Genomic DNA, 18,250 nt, shown 5'->3' on the forward strand with positions numbered 1-18,250 from the left:
ACACACTTCAAACCAGGGGTTCCACCTTAGCTTGGGAGAAAAATCCTTTGTGTGGTAAATGGTGTGCATTTGCCTGAAGTGCCCTTTGCATATCTTCCTCCTCTCAAACGTATCCCTGTGCAGTGACGCAGTGTCCAGGACATCTTCCTATCAGCTGGTGTGCGTGGAACAAGGTGAGATTCAAATTCAATGCAAGAGATTACTTCCACCTAACAGAGTTAGGAGAGGCTTCATGGAGAAGGTGACATTTAGCTGAGGCTTGAGATCATCATTTATGCAAAAATTGGATGCACAGACTTAGGTTCAGTTTGTGCTCTCTTTTTAGAGGAAGCAAAACTAAAAACTATACAAGGATAAAACTGAAACCTTAGCGGTATTCACACTATCTTCCAGATGAAGACATTAATAGAGATAAGCAGAGATCATAATAGAGATAATAAGCTCAATTACCATATTAATACTAATGGTAAGTAAAAATAATTAGTTTTGCATACTTCAATTCAAAATATTAATTTATTAGACATTCAGATGCTGATTAACTCAGATTTCTGACATCCCTTTATTTATTCCATTGATGTTATTTTTTTCTTCTTCTTCTCCAGGGTGATTCTGGCGGACCTCTGGTTATAGCACGTGACAGAAACATCTGGTACCTTATTGGAATAGTAAGCTGGGGAATAGACTGTGGCAAAGAAAACAAGCCTGGAGTTTATACCAAAGTGACTCGTTATCGGGACTGGATCAAATCTAAAACTAACATTTAATGCAACATCTACCTCTACATCCAAAATGTAAATGTTATGTGTGGTCTGTAGCAAATTGTGTGTTTAGCATGTGTTGCCGTGTATATTGTCATCAGTTTCAGGATGCAAATAAGTGCGATCTGACAATTCTCCCCTTAAACATGAAGAAAGCAGGCTTTCTTCCACCTCACCTGAAGTGCTTTGCTGACCATGAGCATACAAGATACTGTCAACTCCACAGAGCTGCTGCTGCCATTGCTGCTAAGTGTCTCTGATTACCTCCTTGCTCATCTTTCTGTCCATACTACACACTTCTCATTTTAGAATAATCTAGCAGCTTTATCAGATAAGTAACAAGTGGCTAAGCATTCTCTATTTTCTCCCTGACAGAGCATGCTGCCCTTCCCTGACTCTGCAGTTTGTATCTTCCTCATCGAATAATCCTCATTAAGAATCTGTAGGTCCACTGTACTAGAAAAATCAAGGTAATTAGTTTGGGCCAATGCTAATACAAATGACGGAGGGGCACTAGACATGAAACTAAAACTTAGGGATGGCACCACTGTGAGTCCAATCCCTTTGCCCTCAGATGCACATTTAACCTCTTTGAAACTTGAAAAAAGTTGACATTTACGTTTATGCCCAATAGTACAGATTTTAAGCTCTTTAAACTACTCTAATGTTTACTTTGAAACAATGAATGAATCCTTGGATCAGACACCAGGAGAATTGAAATATTGCCTAACAAAGGATTCTGTTCTAAACTATGCCATAATGCCTTTTGGTACTTAGAAAATAAAGACAAAGTTTCTTGGCCTTTTCGTGAGGTGGAAACAACAAGCAGCAAGGACTCAGTGAGAAGAAGCTACTTTCCATCTCTAAAAATTGGAGAAATTCCAATCCTGGTGTAAATTTACTTTTCACTTCTGTTTTACTATTTCTTAATGTATTTTATTTTGTAAACAGTTTTATTTTCAGTCAACTTCCAGAAAAATTAAAGGCCCTGCAGAATGAGAAGCCAATATAAATTAGATATTCTTAAATAACTTACATGAGAAGCCAATATCAAATTAGATAGTCATTTATACTTTGATGCGAGATTTTGGGGAAGATCTTAATGTATAACATTTAAATTTACTGTTAATAAGTGGCCAGCACTCTTTGAAAATGGTATTTATGGAGAATATTCAAATAATCAGAAAGTATCTTTGGAAGGGTTTCATTACTATGATAAAACAGTTCATTTTTATATACACTTAAATACATATTCTGTGGCGTTATGTATGACTGTGGGCTAGTGTTCAGCAAAACTCAAAACTTTTCTGTGCATCTAAATCTTTATTTGCTTCCCCCCTTTCTGATTAATTAATGAAATGACTGCCACGTGATTTTCTTTTGAGTTTTATATCACGTAAAAGTCTCTCTTGTCCCTTGTAATGTTATATGGTATACATTAAAATATATTTATAATAATAAACTCAAACTCATTCTTTTTGTAGTCGCCATACTACAGGGTTTCTCAACCTTGGCGCTACTGACTTTTTCTCAGAGAGAATTCTTTATTGTGGGGGGAGGGTGGCAGCTACCCTGTGAATCGTACAATGTTTGGCAATATTCTTTCCCCCTACACACTATATGCCAGTAGTAATGCCCACTAAGTGGTAACAGCCAAAAATGTATCCAGACATTGCCAAATGTCCCTTGGGGGATAAAGACATCCCTGGTTGAGACCCACTGCCATGAGATCCATAATCAGAGGAAAAAAGTCACTGTTAAAAATCTTGCCCCCATAATTTCCTTACATGAGTTTGGGAATACCTTCCTTCTCCCCATTTTTATAATGCTGATTTATTGAGAATGCTAAATGACCATCTATCATGGACACACTCATATCTAAACAACCCTTGTCAAATTAAGATCATTTGGAAACTGAAGGTGGTTGGAGAAAGGAGGCTGTTAGAAGGCTGAGCTGCTACTGGCAAATAATTCGTCTTGATAGATAGGTAGATAGATGGATAGATAGATAGATAGATAATCTCCATATAGATGTATTGAGATCTATAGACATACATCCATAGAGATCTACATCAAGAGATAAGAGAGATTGATTTGTCAAATACCCAAATCTTGCATAATCACACCACATATACTCTATTTAGTATTCTCAGAATGCATAAATACTGCTTGGAAAGAGATTTATGTATTCATCTGAGGCAGAATGGCTCAGTCCATCACCACTAACGCTGAAGAGTGGAGAATAGAAAATTACATAGCACCACTATGCACTAAAAGTTACACTGTTCAATATGGTGCCCACTAGCCAGATGGGGCTATTTAGATTTAAATTAATTAAAATTAAATACAATTAAAACTAATTTCCTCAGGCATGCTAATCACATCTCAAATACAAAATAGCCACTTGTGACTAGTGGCTACTACACTGGGCAGCACAGATATACACTATTTCCATCATGACAGAAAGTTCTATAGACATCACTGACCTAAAGCTTTCAATGCAACTACTTATATAATCACTCACTCATCTAACAAATATTTCTTTAACCTCTCCGTGTCCGACTTTGGGTACTCTAGACACTGGGTACACAATTGTGTATAAAACCAAGTTCCATTCTCAAGACCACATAAAGAGGTAAAAGTATTTTTGATAACTGCTGTTGAAAGTAGCAAACCCTTTGGGGAGTGTGGTTGGCCAGGCATAGCATGACCACTTTTAAACTCTCCTTCCTCTAGCAGCACTGGTCCACTAGTAAAGAGGGGACTCTCTGTATGAGCTATCGCAGGCCCCCCCGGAGACAGATATGTAGACTAAAATGATCAGAAATGGGTTTTTCAACCTTCCTTAGACAAAGATCCCAGAACTTCCCCAGTTTACGGTACATTAAAGAATCAAAAAGAGTTTCCATTGTTTTTTAAGTCAACAGGGAATTTCTTATAACCCAGAAAGATATATTAATGGCAACCAAACAAAAGAATAGCAAATAATGGAGAAGCGTCAGAGTGATTTAGTCACAAAGATAAAAACTTTTAAATGGTATTTTAAGCAAGAAGTCAACCCAAATAAAACAAGGATTAGATTGTGCAATCTGTTAATGTCGTTTTGTTGTAAATGAATCCAGGCAATGCAGAAACCACAGATCACTGTGACCCACACCTATGTTCATTAAAACGCTCCAAGAAAGACACTAAGAAACTTTGACCAAACGTATTACTATGCTGCCATCTCCTGGTCCATGTTATTTTTAAAGTATATTGTAATTTTATTTCAAGCTATAGAGTTACTTGAGCTGTTTTCCAACATAGCGTAGTACAAAGAGAAATCTGGCAATCTCTCCCTAATTTTCTCCTAAAGTAATGAAAGTTTCAAGTTTTGTATATCCTTTCATATTGTTCTCTCTGTTTATACAAACATAAACAAATACATCTGTTCAGTTATACAGCATTAACCTATCTTTTTCTTTCAAAAATGGTATCATTTTATATGCACACACATACGTATATGCATATATATCTGGGCTTTCCTTTCTGCCAATATGGTGAACTAGTGTAGAATACTTACTCCCTCCCCCAAGTCAACCAAATCAGATAAACTACAGAATAAAGAGGTAAACATGGATTCTAGGCCAGGAAATTATAATAAAAGTGAGAGACTGGGAGACTAGGGCTGTCTTGAACTGGAATACATAGGGAGGGTAGATGGCTGAAGCCTGGAATGGAATGGAACAATAGTTGAAAGAAAGCTTTTAAGTTTTACTCTTGTGTCCTCCAACACCTTGCCTTGCCCTGTGTTGCCCTGAGAAAATGTTTACCTGCTTTTCATAACAGAAGCTAGTCTCAGCAATCCAGACCACCAATTTTGGGAGTATCAGGGTAAATGCCAATGAAGGAGAAGAGTTTCTAGCAAGGGTGGCACTGAATCAGCTGCTTTCAGGGCTTTGCTGCTTCACCCTCACTCCTCCAGACCTCCAGGGCTGGTGCATTAAAATTTAGGGAGACTGTTTCCTCCCAGCACTGCTTCACTCAAAGAGCCCAGCTCTGTAGCTGCTCCTCCTAGGTTCAGCCTTCACCTGCAGTGGTGTGTCACCACTGAACTTCTTAACTATGCTCAAGCCCCTCTCACCAGCTCATTTCTAGTGGCTTTGGTAAATGGCGTGTCCTCTGGGCCCTCCCATGGAACATATCCCTTAGTGGGTCTTCTGGCTTCACATAATATATGCATTCCAGCATGCTCATTTCCCTCAGCCTCTTTATTTCTTCCTCCACTGTCTACCAGGGCAGTTAGGGCATTTCTGCTTCACTCAGCCTTGGCTATTGCTTTCTCCAGGGTGTCAAGAGCTACCCTCACAGCAAACTTGACCAATCTCCTTGGGTCCTTGCCAGGGTGTTTAATTCCATATCTCAACAAATTCTTACTTATTCAGTCTTCCATTCAGCTCTCCTTCATCAAGCACCCTCAAAATCCAATGCCAAGAACAGAAGTACTCCTCTGTTGGTACATACTCACTAATTCCTACAATTCTTATAGTGCAGTCTCTTTCCTCCCTTCTCAGTCCCAATCCATGCCCAGATGAGCTATGGGCCTGGTTGTTAATTTAGTCTGTGGGAATATCCCTTGAGGAGGCATCGTTGCCTTGTAGGGGAAAGGAGTCTGTAGCATCATTCAGTGAGTGAGTTCTGGCCCTTACTAAGGAGTCAGGGACTGCTTCTGCAAATTCTGAGAGTTCAGGGGATCTGCAGAACTAGCATCTTCAAGGATATCCATCCACTTGTCTCCATCTTACATTTCAAGGTCCTAGGTTTTCCCAACCGGGAACCTGATCTAAGCAAAGAAGATCTGCTTTGACTAAACATTCAAACTCTGGGAATCTAACTATTAGATCTTCAGCCCATTGCTTGGCTGTGTCTACTCTTGCTCTGTAGGAGATTATAGCCTCTCTGTAACTGGCTCTCACACTTAGCCTTTAACTGATTGTAAGTGAATCTCAGTTTCTCTTTATCCCTTTGCAGGGCAACAATGCAATTTAGCAGTCACCAGCCAATTCCACTATCTTCGTAGGCACTCCTCCTTCTCATCTTTCAATTGCCCACACCATTATCCTTGTAATGCTATTTCCTCTACCAGGAAGTTTTCCCAGGTCACTGCTGGTGAAATTTTTAGTAAATCAGATATCACTTTATGCCAAGGATTATCTGTTCACCACATGCCACTCAGGAAGTTATCTTCTTTACCTAATATGCAGTGAAGTGAATTAGCTGGTCCTAAATTTTCTCATTTCACGCAATCAGACCCCAAGGTGGGATTTGAGTCACACGAGATTTATTGGGGAAATATCTGTAAAGAAAATGGGATACATGTTGAAGAGTCAAAGAGACCTTACAGAATGCAGGTCAGTAGAGAGAATAGGAAGAGAGAGAAGGAGAAGAGTTGGATAGGAAGAGTCTCACATGGCAGTGCAGTTTCAAGAAAATTTAGCCAAGCCTCTGGGGCATCCTCAAGTCAGTCACCCATCAGAGGAGTCTCACATTTCCCAGGAATGGGCCTGCCCTAACAGCCCTGCTGTGCTTGATCGTAGGCTGGGAGAAGCCTGTAGGAGCACGGCCTCATTGTGAGTGCAGTGGTGAGCTCAGAGCACTGCAGCTGGGGCCATCTGTCCATTATATTCTCCAAAGCTGGAGATCTGGGAGGCACATTTCCATGATCACCACAACCATGGATCCCTGCCTAAGAAGTATGCACAAAAGTAGACTCCAGAAATAGATTACAGACATAGATGAGAAGGGAAAAAGTGATAATGTCAATACAAAAAAAAAAAAAAAAAAAAGGAAGAATGTCTTTGCAACCCAGGATAAGGAATAGATTGTTAAAACAAAGCATAAAGAATATTAACTGTGAGGCAAAAAATATATATAATACTTTTGACTATTCACTGCTTCCATTAGGTAAATAATACTATGGATAGAATGGAGCAAGATATTTTAAATGCCTTTAACTAAAACGGTAGTGACACTAGAAAGTACTATTGCAAATCAAGAAGGAAAAGCACAATCTCACTAGAAATATGGGTAAAGGATATGCAAGGCAATTTACAGAAAAGAAATCCAAAAACCTAGCAAGTATATAAAACAAATTCTCAAGTAATTAATACTGAGAGAAATGCAATTAAAATAAAAGTAGGGCATCACTTTACACCTAGTGACAAATGGAATAATGGCAAGTATGGGTCAGGTCACAGACTTGGACTACTGATGTTAGTAGCCAATCATGGTCTTCAGAATTAATGACCCACCTCTATTCAATTGTTGAAGGAAGGAGAGAGCATTTTCTCACTTTGCATAAACTTCTAAGGTTGTTAGAGTAAGCGGTAAATAATTACTCTGGCTTTCTGTGCGAAATAACCAACACAGATTTCATCCTCAGAGGTGCAGGCAGTAGAAAGTAGTAATGTTTGTACATTAATGTTTTAACTTAAATAGATTCTCATATTTATAATTGATACTTGTAACAAACTGCCCTAACCGGCAACTTTGATTAAAATAAGTACATTAACACAGCCCCTTCTTTTTGTTCTACTTAGTTAAAAGTGTGGACAGTATGATAACATAGGGGAGAAAGAAATATTCCTCTACACTTCTAGGTTCTTCTGGCTAGTCCAAGAATTAATTGATATGAGACAGATTAACAGGAGAAAAACAAATGAAAGTTTAATAACATGTATACATGAGAGAGCCCCAGGAAAATTGAGGAACATGCCAAAATGGCAGAAGCCCTCACCTTAAATGCCATCTTCAGCGAAAGACAAAGGGGGATGTTGAGGGTAGTACCTTGAGACTTTGAAGAGGAGGAAGGCAATTCGCACGGGGATAGAAAAGCAAATGTATGGTAAACAAATGTTTGCTATGCCTTGCAGAGACAATGGGACATGGAGAGGACTCTAATCTCTAGGCCCTGCCCAGTCTCCCTTGCCGCACCTAACCCATATTTTTCGTAGATATCTCCAGTGATAGCTCTGTTCCTGTTACTGGCCATTTACCCAAATTCTTTTTGGCAGTTAAGGGGGAGGTAAAAGAAAACTTCCTTAGTCTTCTGTTTCTTGAAAAATAATCAATCTAAAAGAATTAATATCTCTAAGAGGCATATTTTGGGGTGGCAAACTCTGTTCCCCTTCAACAGCTATGCCAATGATATTCCTAAATCATTATCCAAGCCATGGCCTTTCTTTTGCATGGAATAGGATAAACAGTCTCCTCCAAAACCTCTAGGACAATAGCCTTCACAGAACCATCTCTCAGGAGAACAGAGTTGCCGAGTGTGTGGGATTCAGGTTTGCCCTGCTCACTTCAATCAGAACTGCTTTAGTGTGATCTGTTTCATGTATTTATCTTCAGCACAAAATTCAGTTAGAACAAATGGTTCCACTGCTTCATCCTCCCCCCCACCCAAAAATAAATGTTGTAATTCATTGTTTTAGGAGGACATTTGTTATATTTTGTCACTCAGTTCAATAGAAAATGGAAGAGAGGTCAGGTATAGATTCTTGTGTAAATGGGAGAGAGATTTTGAAGAGAATAAATGCAGGTCATGACAAGTAATGAATGCAGAAGACCCAAAAATGGATGGAGCAGAATTAGAGAACAATATCTTGTTTGAGTATATTGAATTTGAGATGTAAGAAACAGGTTCATATAGAATTACTCCAGAAGGCAGAACTTTAATGCAGAAATATAACAAACATTTAAAGAGATTTATGGGTTCAATGCATACAGATGACATTTGAATCAGTGGCAGTGGATTAGCTCACCAGATGATAAAGAATGTTCAGGAAAACCAGAGTGAAATGGAAGTTAAAATGGTCTCAAGAGAAACAGAAAGAAGAACCAGGAATGTCACGTGTCATGGAAACCAAGGGAGTAGAGATCTCATAAGGACTGAGTGATCAACAATATAGAATACTGCAAGAAGATCAAGAAGGGCAAGGAATGAAAAAGAGGCCTATAAATTTGACATTAGAAAAATTGTCTGGCTTTTAAGAAAAATTGTGAAGGGGAACAAAAATTTCCAACCCCAAAATGTGTCTCTTTAATTTGAGGATTATTTTGGGCTGATTATTTTCATGAACAAAAGACTTGTGAAGAAACTTTGACTTTCCCCGTAACTGCTTAAAAGAATTTAAGATAGAAGACCATTCTAGGAAGGAGCTATTACCATAGATAACTATAAATATAATTGCAACTAGGTGTGGCAGACAGAGAAACCTAGCCAGGCCATTTGATCAAAGTTATCTCTGTGTCCCATTGTCTCTAGTTGGCCCAACAAACATTTGTTTACCAAACATTAACTCTTTTCATCTTTCTGTAAATTCCCTTCTTTCTCTTTGAAGTCCGAGACCCCTGTCTCCTTCTTCTTAGTCCAGAATGACATATACATCTCATTTTCCTGTCTTTGGAATTTTTCATGCTTCTGTGAATTCCCCACGTGCATGTATTAAACTTTGTTTCATTCTCAACTGTTAACTTCCCTTACACCATTTTAATTATTTGATCAATGATAAGAACCAAGAGGGGAAGGGGGGATTTTCCCCCTCCCCTATATATCAATAATGTATTGTGGATGGATTTTTTTTTTTAAGCAGAGATTTAGAGTTAGAAGAAATAATGCAGGTCTTCTATTGTAACCATCCCTCCAATGACTGTTTTCTCAGATCATCACCCCTTCCAAGAGGTGATCCAGCCTAGCCTTGCCAAGGACAAGGGTCTCACCACATGCCTTGTCAATGCATTCCATCTGTTGATAGTTCTGTTAAAAAGTCACTATTAGTGTGTTCACAATAGTTCTAAATTCTCTTTCATTTGTCACTTTACCAGATATTTGAAGACAGCTGTTGTTTCTCTCAAGCTATTGATAATGCTGGAATTATTATGTTAGATGTCTAGTTCATAGAGATTTGTCCTATTGTTTCAATGAATAAGTTACACATATTTCCCATATGTAAATACATAATTATACACACAATATTAAAAAATAAAATAAAAAAGTTTTTGGAAACAGAATTTTGTTGAAATAGATATGTGACTGACAATAAAATTTTAACAGTCATTGAATTTTTGAGTATCAGTCATCTCTCTTTACAGTTGAGCAGTTTTGCAAGCTGTTATACCTATTTAATAGTACATTTTTCATAATTTCTAATTTACGCTTAGCCAAACTCTTCATGGTTTATAATAGCAAAAAGCTGTAAACAACCTAAGAGTCTAACAATAGGAAATGCAAGCAGAAAAGATTCTTAGAACATTCGTTAATCTTTAGCACTGGCTGACAAGAAAGAATATGAATCTTATTTTGTTTTGTTTCATTACTATATATTATGAATTTCTGGTAATGCATACATAATAAGAAAAAATAGACAAAAGACATTAAAAATAAATCAAACAGGGGTCAGCCTCATGGCCTAGTGCTTAAGATTGGTGTGTTCCACTTTGGCAATCTGGGTTCAGTTCCTGGCCATGGACCTCCACTACTCATCAGCAGCCATGCTGTGGTGGAAACTCAATACAAAATAGAGGAAGACTGGCACAGATGTTAGCTCAGGGTGAATCTTCCTCAGCAAAAATAAATAAATAGAGAAATAAATAAATCAAACAAAAAAGGAAAATGAGCTGAGGGAGTGATGGACATCAAAGAAAATGGCAGAGTAGGGAACTCCAGGGAATCATCTATCCCAGAAAAAAAAATAAGTGGCAAAAGCTGCCAAAATCAATGTCATTAGAACCCTGGAATATAGTCAAAGATTTACTGCAACCAATTGAATGTCTAATCAGAAGAAAGGCCACTGAAACAGGGCAGAACTCTGTGGTGTTTTAGCCTACCCTTGCCTCAACAAACTCCTGGGCAGGGTGGTAGTCTTGAAGAAAGCAGCCTCCATTCTTGTTGTGGGTTTCTGATTCCAGAATAATCAGAGCAGACCTTGTTCTCAAGGAATTGTGTTTGTCTCTTTTGACCTGTCTAGGGGCTCCCTTAGAAACTAAATCAAGAGACTTGACTTTGTTTCTCCTCCCTGAAACTTTCTCAGGGCAGAGAAACAGCTACGTGGAAGATGTTGCTTGAAAACACTGAAAGACCAATGAACAATATGGGGCTGCCTGGGTAAAAAGATAATAGTTGGAGCAAACAATAGACACTGAATCCTGGAAGGAAAAATAGAGAGTAAGATGCTTTGGGAAATAAGGGCTTTGAAGAGCTCCTGCAAATACTGGGGAATCTAGAAAGCCACATGTATCTCCAGGGAAGGATACACGTTCAGAAAATACCTGAAAAGACCATAAGCTTTCATCTCTGGCTGTTATTTAGGTTCAGAGAAAGCAGAATATAAAGACTAATGAAGAGTGATAAATGACCTGGTTAAGTGTTGAGGTGTTGAAGGAATTCCTTCAACACAGAGCCAATTTGAAAAGTCTGGAGAATTTTTGTTGGGCTTCTTTTTTGTTTTGTTTTTTCTGGGTGGTTGTTTTTTTTGGTTCCAAGCATTAAAAGGAATCCACTAGCTGACCACTAAGCTAAAGGAACAGAGACTTCAGAGAACACAGCAAAGAATGACTCTTTACAAAAATAGTTTAGAGAAGTCACTAAACACAGTAACAAGTACAACCCACAGCAAGTAACAATAACAAATTGTGGGGAGGGGAATAATCTGATTTCCAGAGTTACCCCATCATAATATTCAGTGCCCAATTTTCAACAAAAAATTATGAAGCATGCAAAGAAAAGAATGGCCCATTCACATGAAAAATAGAAATTAACAGAAACTCTCCCAAAGGAAGCATAAACATGAGGTTTAATAGAAAGACTTTCAATTATCCCAATGACATTTTTTGTAGAAATAGAAAAATTCACTCTCAAATTCATACAGAATCTCAAGGGACTCCAATTTAGACAAAAGAATCTTGAAAAAAGAACAAAGTTAGAGCTAGCCTTGATTGCCTAGTGGTTAAAGTTCAGCACACTCTGCTTCCGCGGTTTGGGTTTGATTCCCACGAGTGGAACCATGCCACTTGTCTGTCAGTAGCCATGCTGCGGTGGTAGCTCACGTAGAAGAACTAGAAGGACCTACAACCATACAACTATGTACTGGGACTTTGGGGAGGAAAAAAAAAAAAAGAAGAAGATTGGCAATGATGTTAACTCAGGGCCAATGTCTAAGAAAAAAAGAACAAAGTTGGAACACTCACAATTCCTAATTTCGAATCTTACCACAAAACTACAAAAGAGTGTGGTACTGGCAGAAAGATAGATATACAGACTAATAGAATAGAATAGAAAGTCCAGAAACAAACTCTCACATAAATGGTCAAATTATTTTTGACAAAGTTGCCAAGACCATTCAATGAAGAAAGGACAATGTTTTCAACAAATAGTGGTGTGAAAACTGACTATCCACGTGCAAAAGAATGAAGTTGAACCCTTACCTTACATCATATATAAAAATTAACTCAAAAGGGATCAAACACCTAAATGTAATAGCTAAAGATATAAAACTCAAAAGAAAACATAAGGGACAAGCTTCATGATATTGAATTTGTCAATGATTTCTTGGATATGATACCAAAAAAAACAAACAACAAAATTAAAAAATGGTAAATTCGACTACATCAAAATTTAAACATTTTGTGCATCAGAAAATACTATCAACAGAGTGAAAAGGCAATACATGGAATGGAAGAAAATATTTGCAAATCATATATCTAATAAGGAATTAAGAGCCAGAATATATCAAGAACTTCAACAACTCAACAGCTAAGAAACAAACAGCCAAATTAAAAAATGAGCAAAGTACTTGAATAGATACTTCTCTACAGAAGATATACAAATGGTAACAAGCACATGATATGATGCTCAACATCACTAATCATTAGGGAAATGCAAATCAAAACCACAATGAGCTATCACTTCACACTCATTAGGATGGAAGAAAAAAACTAGAAAATAACAAGTGTTGACAAAGATGTGGAGAAACTGGAACCCTTTTGTGTTGCTAGTGGGAATGTAAAATGGTACAGTTGTGGAAAATGAAAGGTGCTGTCTTAGTGCATTACTGCTATAATAAGAATGTCATGAACTGAGTGGCTTCAACAACAAATATTTATTTCTTAGAATTATGAAGGCTGAGAAATCCAAGATCAAGGTGCCAGTAGATTCTGTGTTAGGGGAGGGTCCCCTTCCTGGTTCATAGATAGCCATCTTCCAGCTGAGTCCTCACATGGCAAAAGAGGCAAGAGAGCTCTCCAGGGTCTCTTCTATTAGGACACAAATCCCATTCATGGGGTTCCACCCTCATGACTTAATCACCTCCCGAAAAACCTACTTCCTAATACCATCACATTGGGGGTTAGGATTTCAACATATGAATTTTGAGGGGACACAAACATTCAGTCCATAACAGGTGGTTCCTCAAAAAATTAAACATAAATTACCATATAAGCCGGCAATTTTACCTATGGATATATATGCAAAAGAATTGAAAGCATGACAAACACATATTTGTAAATTCATGTTCATAGTAGCATTATTCTCAATCCCCACAAGGTGGAAGCAACTCAAGAGTCCATTGGCAGATGAATGGACAAACAAAATGTGGTATATACATACAATGGAATATTATTCTGCCTTTAAAAAGGTGAGAATTCTTGGCTGGCCCTGTGGCTGAGTGGTTAAAGTTCCACACACTTCTCTTTGGGAGGCTGGGTTCACAGGTTTAGATCTTGGCGCAGACCTGCTTCACTTGCCAGCCATGCTATGGAGACATCCCACATACAAAACAGAGGAGGACCGACATGGATGTTAGCTCAGGGCTAATCTTCCTAAAGAAAAAAAAAAGAGGAACATTGGCAACAGATGTTAGTTCAGGGCAAACCTTCCTCACCAAAAAAAAAAAAAAGAAGAATAAGAAGGAAATGCTGATACATGCTACAACATGGATGAACCTTGGGGAAATTATGCTAAGTAAAATAAGCCAATCACAAAAAGACATACTGTATGATTACACTTATATAATATACCCAGAATAATCTAATTAATAGAGACAAAAAGTAGAATCGTGGTTACCAGGGACTGCAGGAAGGGGAGTCAGGGTGTAATGGGTACAAAGCTTCACTTTGGGAAGATGAAAAGTTCTGGAGATGGATGATGGTGATGGTTGCAGAACAATGTGAATGAACTTAATGCCAAAGAACTGTACATTTAAAAATGGTTAAAACAGTAAATTTTGTGATATGTATATTTTATCAGAATTTAAAAAAACGGAAATAGAGAAATTGAAAAGGAGGGAATATAGAACAGAAAAGATGGCCATGTCAAAACTGAGGCAGAGATCAGGGTTTTCAGATACAAGCCAAAGAACTCCGGGAGCCACCAGAACTAGAAAAGGCAAAGGAAGGATTCTCCCTAGAGCCTTTGGAGTGACTGTAGCCCTGCTGATGCCTTAATTTCAAACTTCTAGTCTTCTGAACCTTGACAGATTACATTTCTGTGTTTTAAACCACCAGATTTGTGGTAATTTGTTACAGCAGTTTAGGAACCTAACACAGTGATGTAGGAAGCAAGGTCATCAGCTAAGAGTGAGAATGAAAAAGTAAGTGAAGGGGTTCGAGGAGAGAGGGGAGGTGAGAAGTTTGTTGTCCAGCAGTGTGGGAAGGTGAACGGCCTAGGGACGTACAAAATGACCACCTGCAGTATTAGGAGCTCATTTTTGGATCATGAACAGGAATTTAAAATTAGATTAATCAGTTTGTGTGTTTTTCTACAGGCCTGTTTATCTGCACACAGGTACAGGTGAAGAATCAAGAAAACCTGGATTTGTCCAAGTTTATCTCTTCATCAAGAGAGTACAAAGTGAAAGAGGAGTAAAGGACTTGACAATATATGTAAAGAAGTGACTTTAATGATTGTCTTTTTTTTAATTGCTCTAATTTCCAACTACCTGAGACATACCCTAACATATCACTGGAACTGAGAAAATGTCTGTTTAACTGGTTACTGAATGGCATGATGTTTAACGTATCAGGCTTCTCTGAAAGAACCATAACACAATAGATTCCGGGCTACTATGTGCAATGACTCCTAAGCTATATGATGCTTCCCACCTGTTCATTTCCAACACGAGGACATTGATTTGTCATCTGGTATCGGTTTTGTAATCTCCCTTTAGCAGAGAGAGGACAAAAATATCAGTTGAAGAGGGGCCAGTCTGGCGGCATAGTGGTTAAGTTCACGTGCTCAGCTTCAGCAGCCAGCAGTTCGCCATTTTGGATCCCAGGCATGGACCTACACACTGCTCATCAAGCCATGCTGAGGCAGCATCCCACATAGAAGAACTAGAAGGACTTACAACTAGGATATACAACTATGTACTGGGGCTTTGGGGAGCAAAAGAAAGAGAGGAATATTGGCAACGCTCAGGGCCAATCTTCCTAAAAAGAAAAAAAATGAATTAAAAAATGTATGTCAATTGGAGAAAAATATCATTCAGAGAAATATCTTACGTCTCACTCCAGGAAGGTATATTGCTGTTGCCTCATGATATAACCCTTATGCACTATAATGGTTTCCATGATAATGGCACATTAATATGAGGCAATAGCAAAGCAGTAACATGTCAATTTAAATTACATCAACAAATTTTTTTCAGTACTTAAAAGTATTTTCTGGGAGAAATTCCAAATTTAAAAGTATAGGTTTAGGCATGAACAACTTCATGCAATTTTTCGATACAGTGAATTATTGAGATCTACCCAAGTAGATGCCTAAAGTGAAACAAAAAATCGTTTCATTTATATTAAAACTGTGATTCCAGACAATCATAGTAGTTTACATCTTTGTTCCCATCACACTATGGAAATTAGGTTGGAATACTGTAGCTGTTCGAGGTGGTACAAAGTAAAAGACAGACTAGAATAATGGCCAAGGACTGCTACTTCTCACTTGCAACTTCAGTAGTTAGCTAGTGATGGGGAAAAAAGCAAAACCATTTTTTGAGGGCCAGCTTTGTGTCAAGAACCATTCCTAAAGCAGATCTAACTGACAAAGATCAGGGCCTTTGGAGTCAGACACCTAGGGGTAAAATGCCATCTCTACTACTTTCAGTTGTGAAAGTAGGCAAATTATTTAACATCTGTGAGCTTCAGTTTCCATTTCTGAAGGCTGGGGTTAATTTCTACCTCAAAGGGCTGTTGTGAAGTATTAAGATAGTGCATGCACAGCATTAATTGTAATGTCAGGCATTTGATAAGTACTTTATTTACAATTATTATAATTTATTGTTTAATTGCTTTTCTATTTTGGTTATGTTTGTACTGAGGCAAATTCACTCTTTTTAGTGAATAGTTCTACGAGGTTTTTTTTTTTTTTTTAAATATTGGCACCTGAGCTAACAACTGTTGTCAATCTTCTTTTCTTTTTTCTGCTTTTTTTCTCCCCAAATCCCCCCAGTACATAATTGCATATTTTAGTTGTGGGTCCTTTTAGTTGTGGCATGTGGGGTGCCACCTCAGCGTGGCCTGACAAGCAGTGCCATATCCATGCCGAGGATCCGAACCAGTGAAACCCTGGGCTGCTGAACCTTAACCACTTGGCCACAGGGCCGGCCCCAATTCTATGAGTTTTGACAAACACATACAGCCTTATAGCCACCACCATAAAATATAGAACACCTTCCTCATCCCCAAAACTCCCTTGTAGGGACCACTTCCCCGCCACCACCAGACTCTGGCAACTCTGATGTATTTTTGTCCTTATAAGCTTTGCCTTTTCTAGAATGTCATATTTATGGAATCGTGCAATAGATAGGCTTTTGGGTCTGGATTCTTTTACTCGGCATAATGCCTTTGAGGTAATCTCATTTAATGTGCACATACATTATTATGCTCAGAGAAGGAAAATTACACTCAGAAAGTCAAGAATTTACTCAAAGCTGTAGTTAATGAAAGCCAGAAATTTGGTTTCGGTTGTTTCTTGGTCACTATGCCATATCACCTTCTGTTCGACTATAGCTTATTACACTCCCACTATCAGTTCTGGAGTTTACCTTCACATTCAGCCATTTAGTCCTCTACCCTCCTGCAGACAAAGACTCAGAAAGCTAAGAAGCCAGATGTCAGGGCTAATAGAGAAGTTCTAAGCAAACTGCCTGCCATGTTCTGCCATGCTGATGTACAGTGCGGCCACCATTTTATCTTAATACAGTTCAGGATTCCATTCTTATAAATACCAGTTAGTGTGGGGAGCATTTCACATTACTCTCTCATTTAATTCCTACAAAGTTATTAATTACATTTAGAGCTGAAGAAGCTAAGGTGCAGAGGGCCAAGCAGCAGCCGTGTGGGAAACCAGGATTTACAGAAAGGTGTATTTCCCTCCAAAGTCTGGGCTCTGTCTGCCAGCCTTCCGCCACCCGCAGTGGAAGCTGCCATTTATTGTGCTAGGCAGTTTCACATACATATGTCATTTAATTCTAACAAAAGTCCTGCACATAAATGGTTATCAGCGCATTTCATACAGGAGGAAACTGATGCTAAAAGGGTTTAAGTAGCTTGTCCAAGTTCACATACCTATTAGGGAGTCAGAATTCCCTTCTACATCTAGCTGCTTTTCAGTACTCCATGAAGCACTGTGTCAGGGGAAAAAGGAGGGAAAAGAAGGGAAGAAACAAAAGGGAAGGGAAAGAAAGACTGTAACCATGTGTGCTCCTTGTATAGTTCAATAGAACGAGCTTCACTAAGTATTTCTCTGTTAGATAGTAGGTAAGAAAATACATGCAAATAAACTGTCCTACTAATAATAGTTAATATTTCTGTAGCACTTCCATTGGCACTACAGTAGCATTTCTAAGCATTTTAAGGCACTATTCTAAGCATTTTACATATATTAACACATTTACATTTCAAAAAACTCTATGAGGTAATCACTAGTATTATTGCTGTTTTACAGACACGAAAAGTGCTAAGATGTGAACCCTGGAACTCTGATTCTAGAGAGTCTATTCACTTAAAGCACTATGCCGTACTGTCCAGGCTTATTTCAAATGTACTTTCCCTAAGTGTTAGAAGCAATGACTGCTGAAAACCTTTATTTAAAGTAGTGTTTCCCTTTAAATGGATATCATTTGGTTGTGATATAATAACCAAAGCTAAACACTAATTGTATTCATACTTCATATAGCCGTTAAAAAAATAAGGTAGAGGGGCCAGCCCGGTGGCGCAGCAGTTAAGGTCTCACGTTCTGCTTCAGCGACCCGGAGTTTGCTGGTTCGGATCCCCGGTGTGGACATGGCACCGCTTGGCAAGCCATGCTGTGGCAGGCATCCGACATGTAAAGTAGAGGAAGATGGGCACGTATGTTAGCTCAGGGCCAGTCTTCCTCAGCGAAAAGAGTAGGATTGGCGACAGATGTTAGCTCAGGGCTAATCTTCCTCAAAAGAAAAAGGTAGATCTATGTCCCCCAA

At 38.4% G+C, this 18,250-nt stretch overlaps 1 protein-coding gene across 1 annotated transcript in view; it reads left to right on the plus strand.

Annotated features, from left to right (window-relative positions):
- Positions 1-2,159, plus strand: part of LOC124237415 (transmembrane protease serine 11G-like) — a 39,713-nt gene extending 37,554 nt beyond the window's left edge. Inside the window, exon 10 of the mRNA XM_046657020.1 lies at positions 603-2,159. Coding sequence (XP_046512976.1) covers positions 603-764 — 162 coding nt within the window. The 3' untranslated portion in view covers positions 765-2,159. The remainder of the gene's footprint in view (positions 1-602) is intronic.
- The last annotated feature ends 16,091 nt before the right edge of the window (positions 2,160-18,250 follow it).

Source organism: Equus quagga, chromosome 3 (assembly GCF_021613505.1).
Source record: "Equus quagga isolate Etosha38 chromosome 3, UCLA_HA_Equagga_1.0, whole genome shotgun sequence".
Classification (NCBI taxonomy): domain Eukaryota; kingdom Metazoa; phylum Chordata; class Mammalia; order Perissodactyla; family Equidae; genus Equus; species Equus quagga.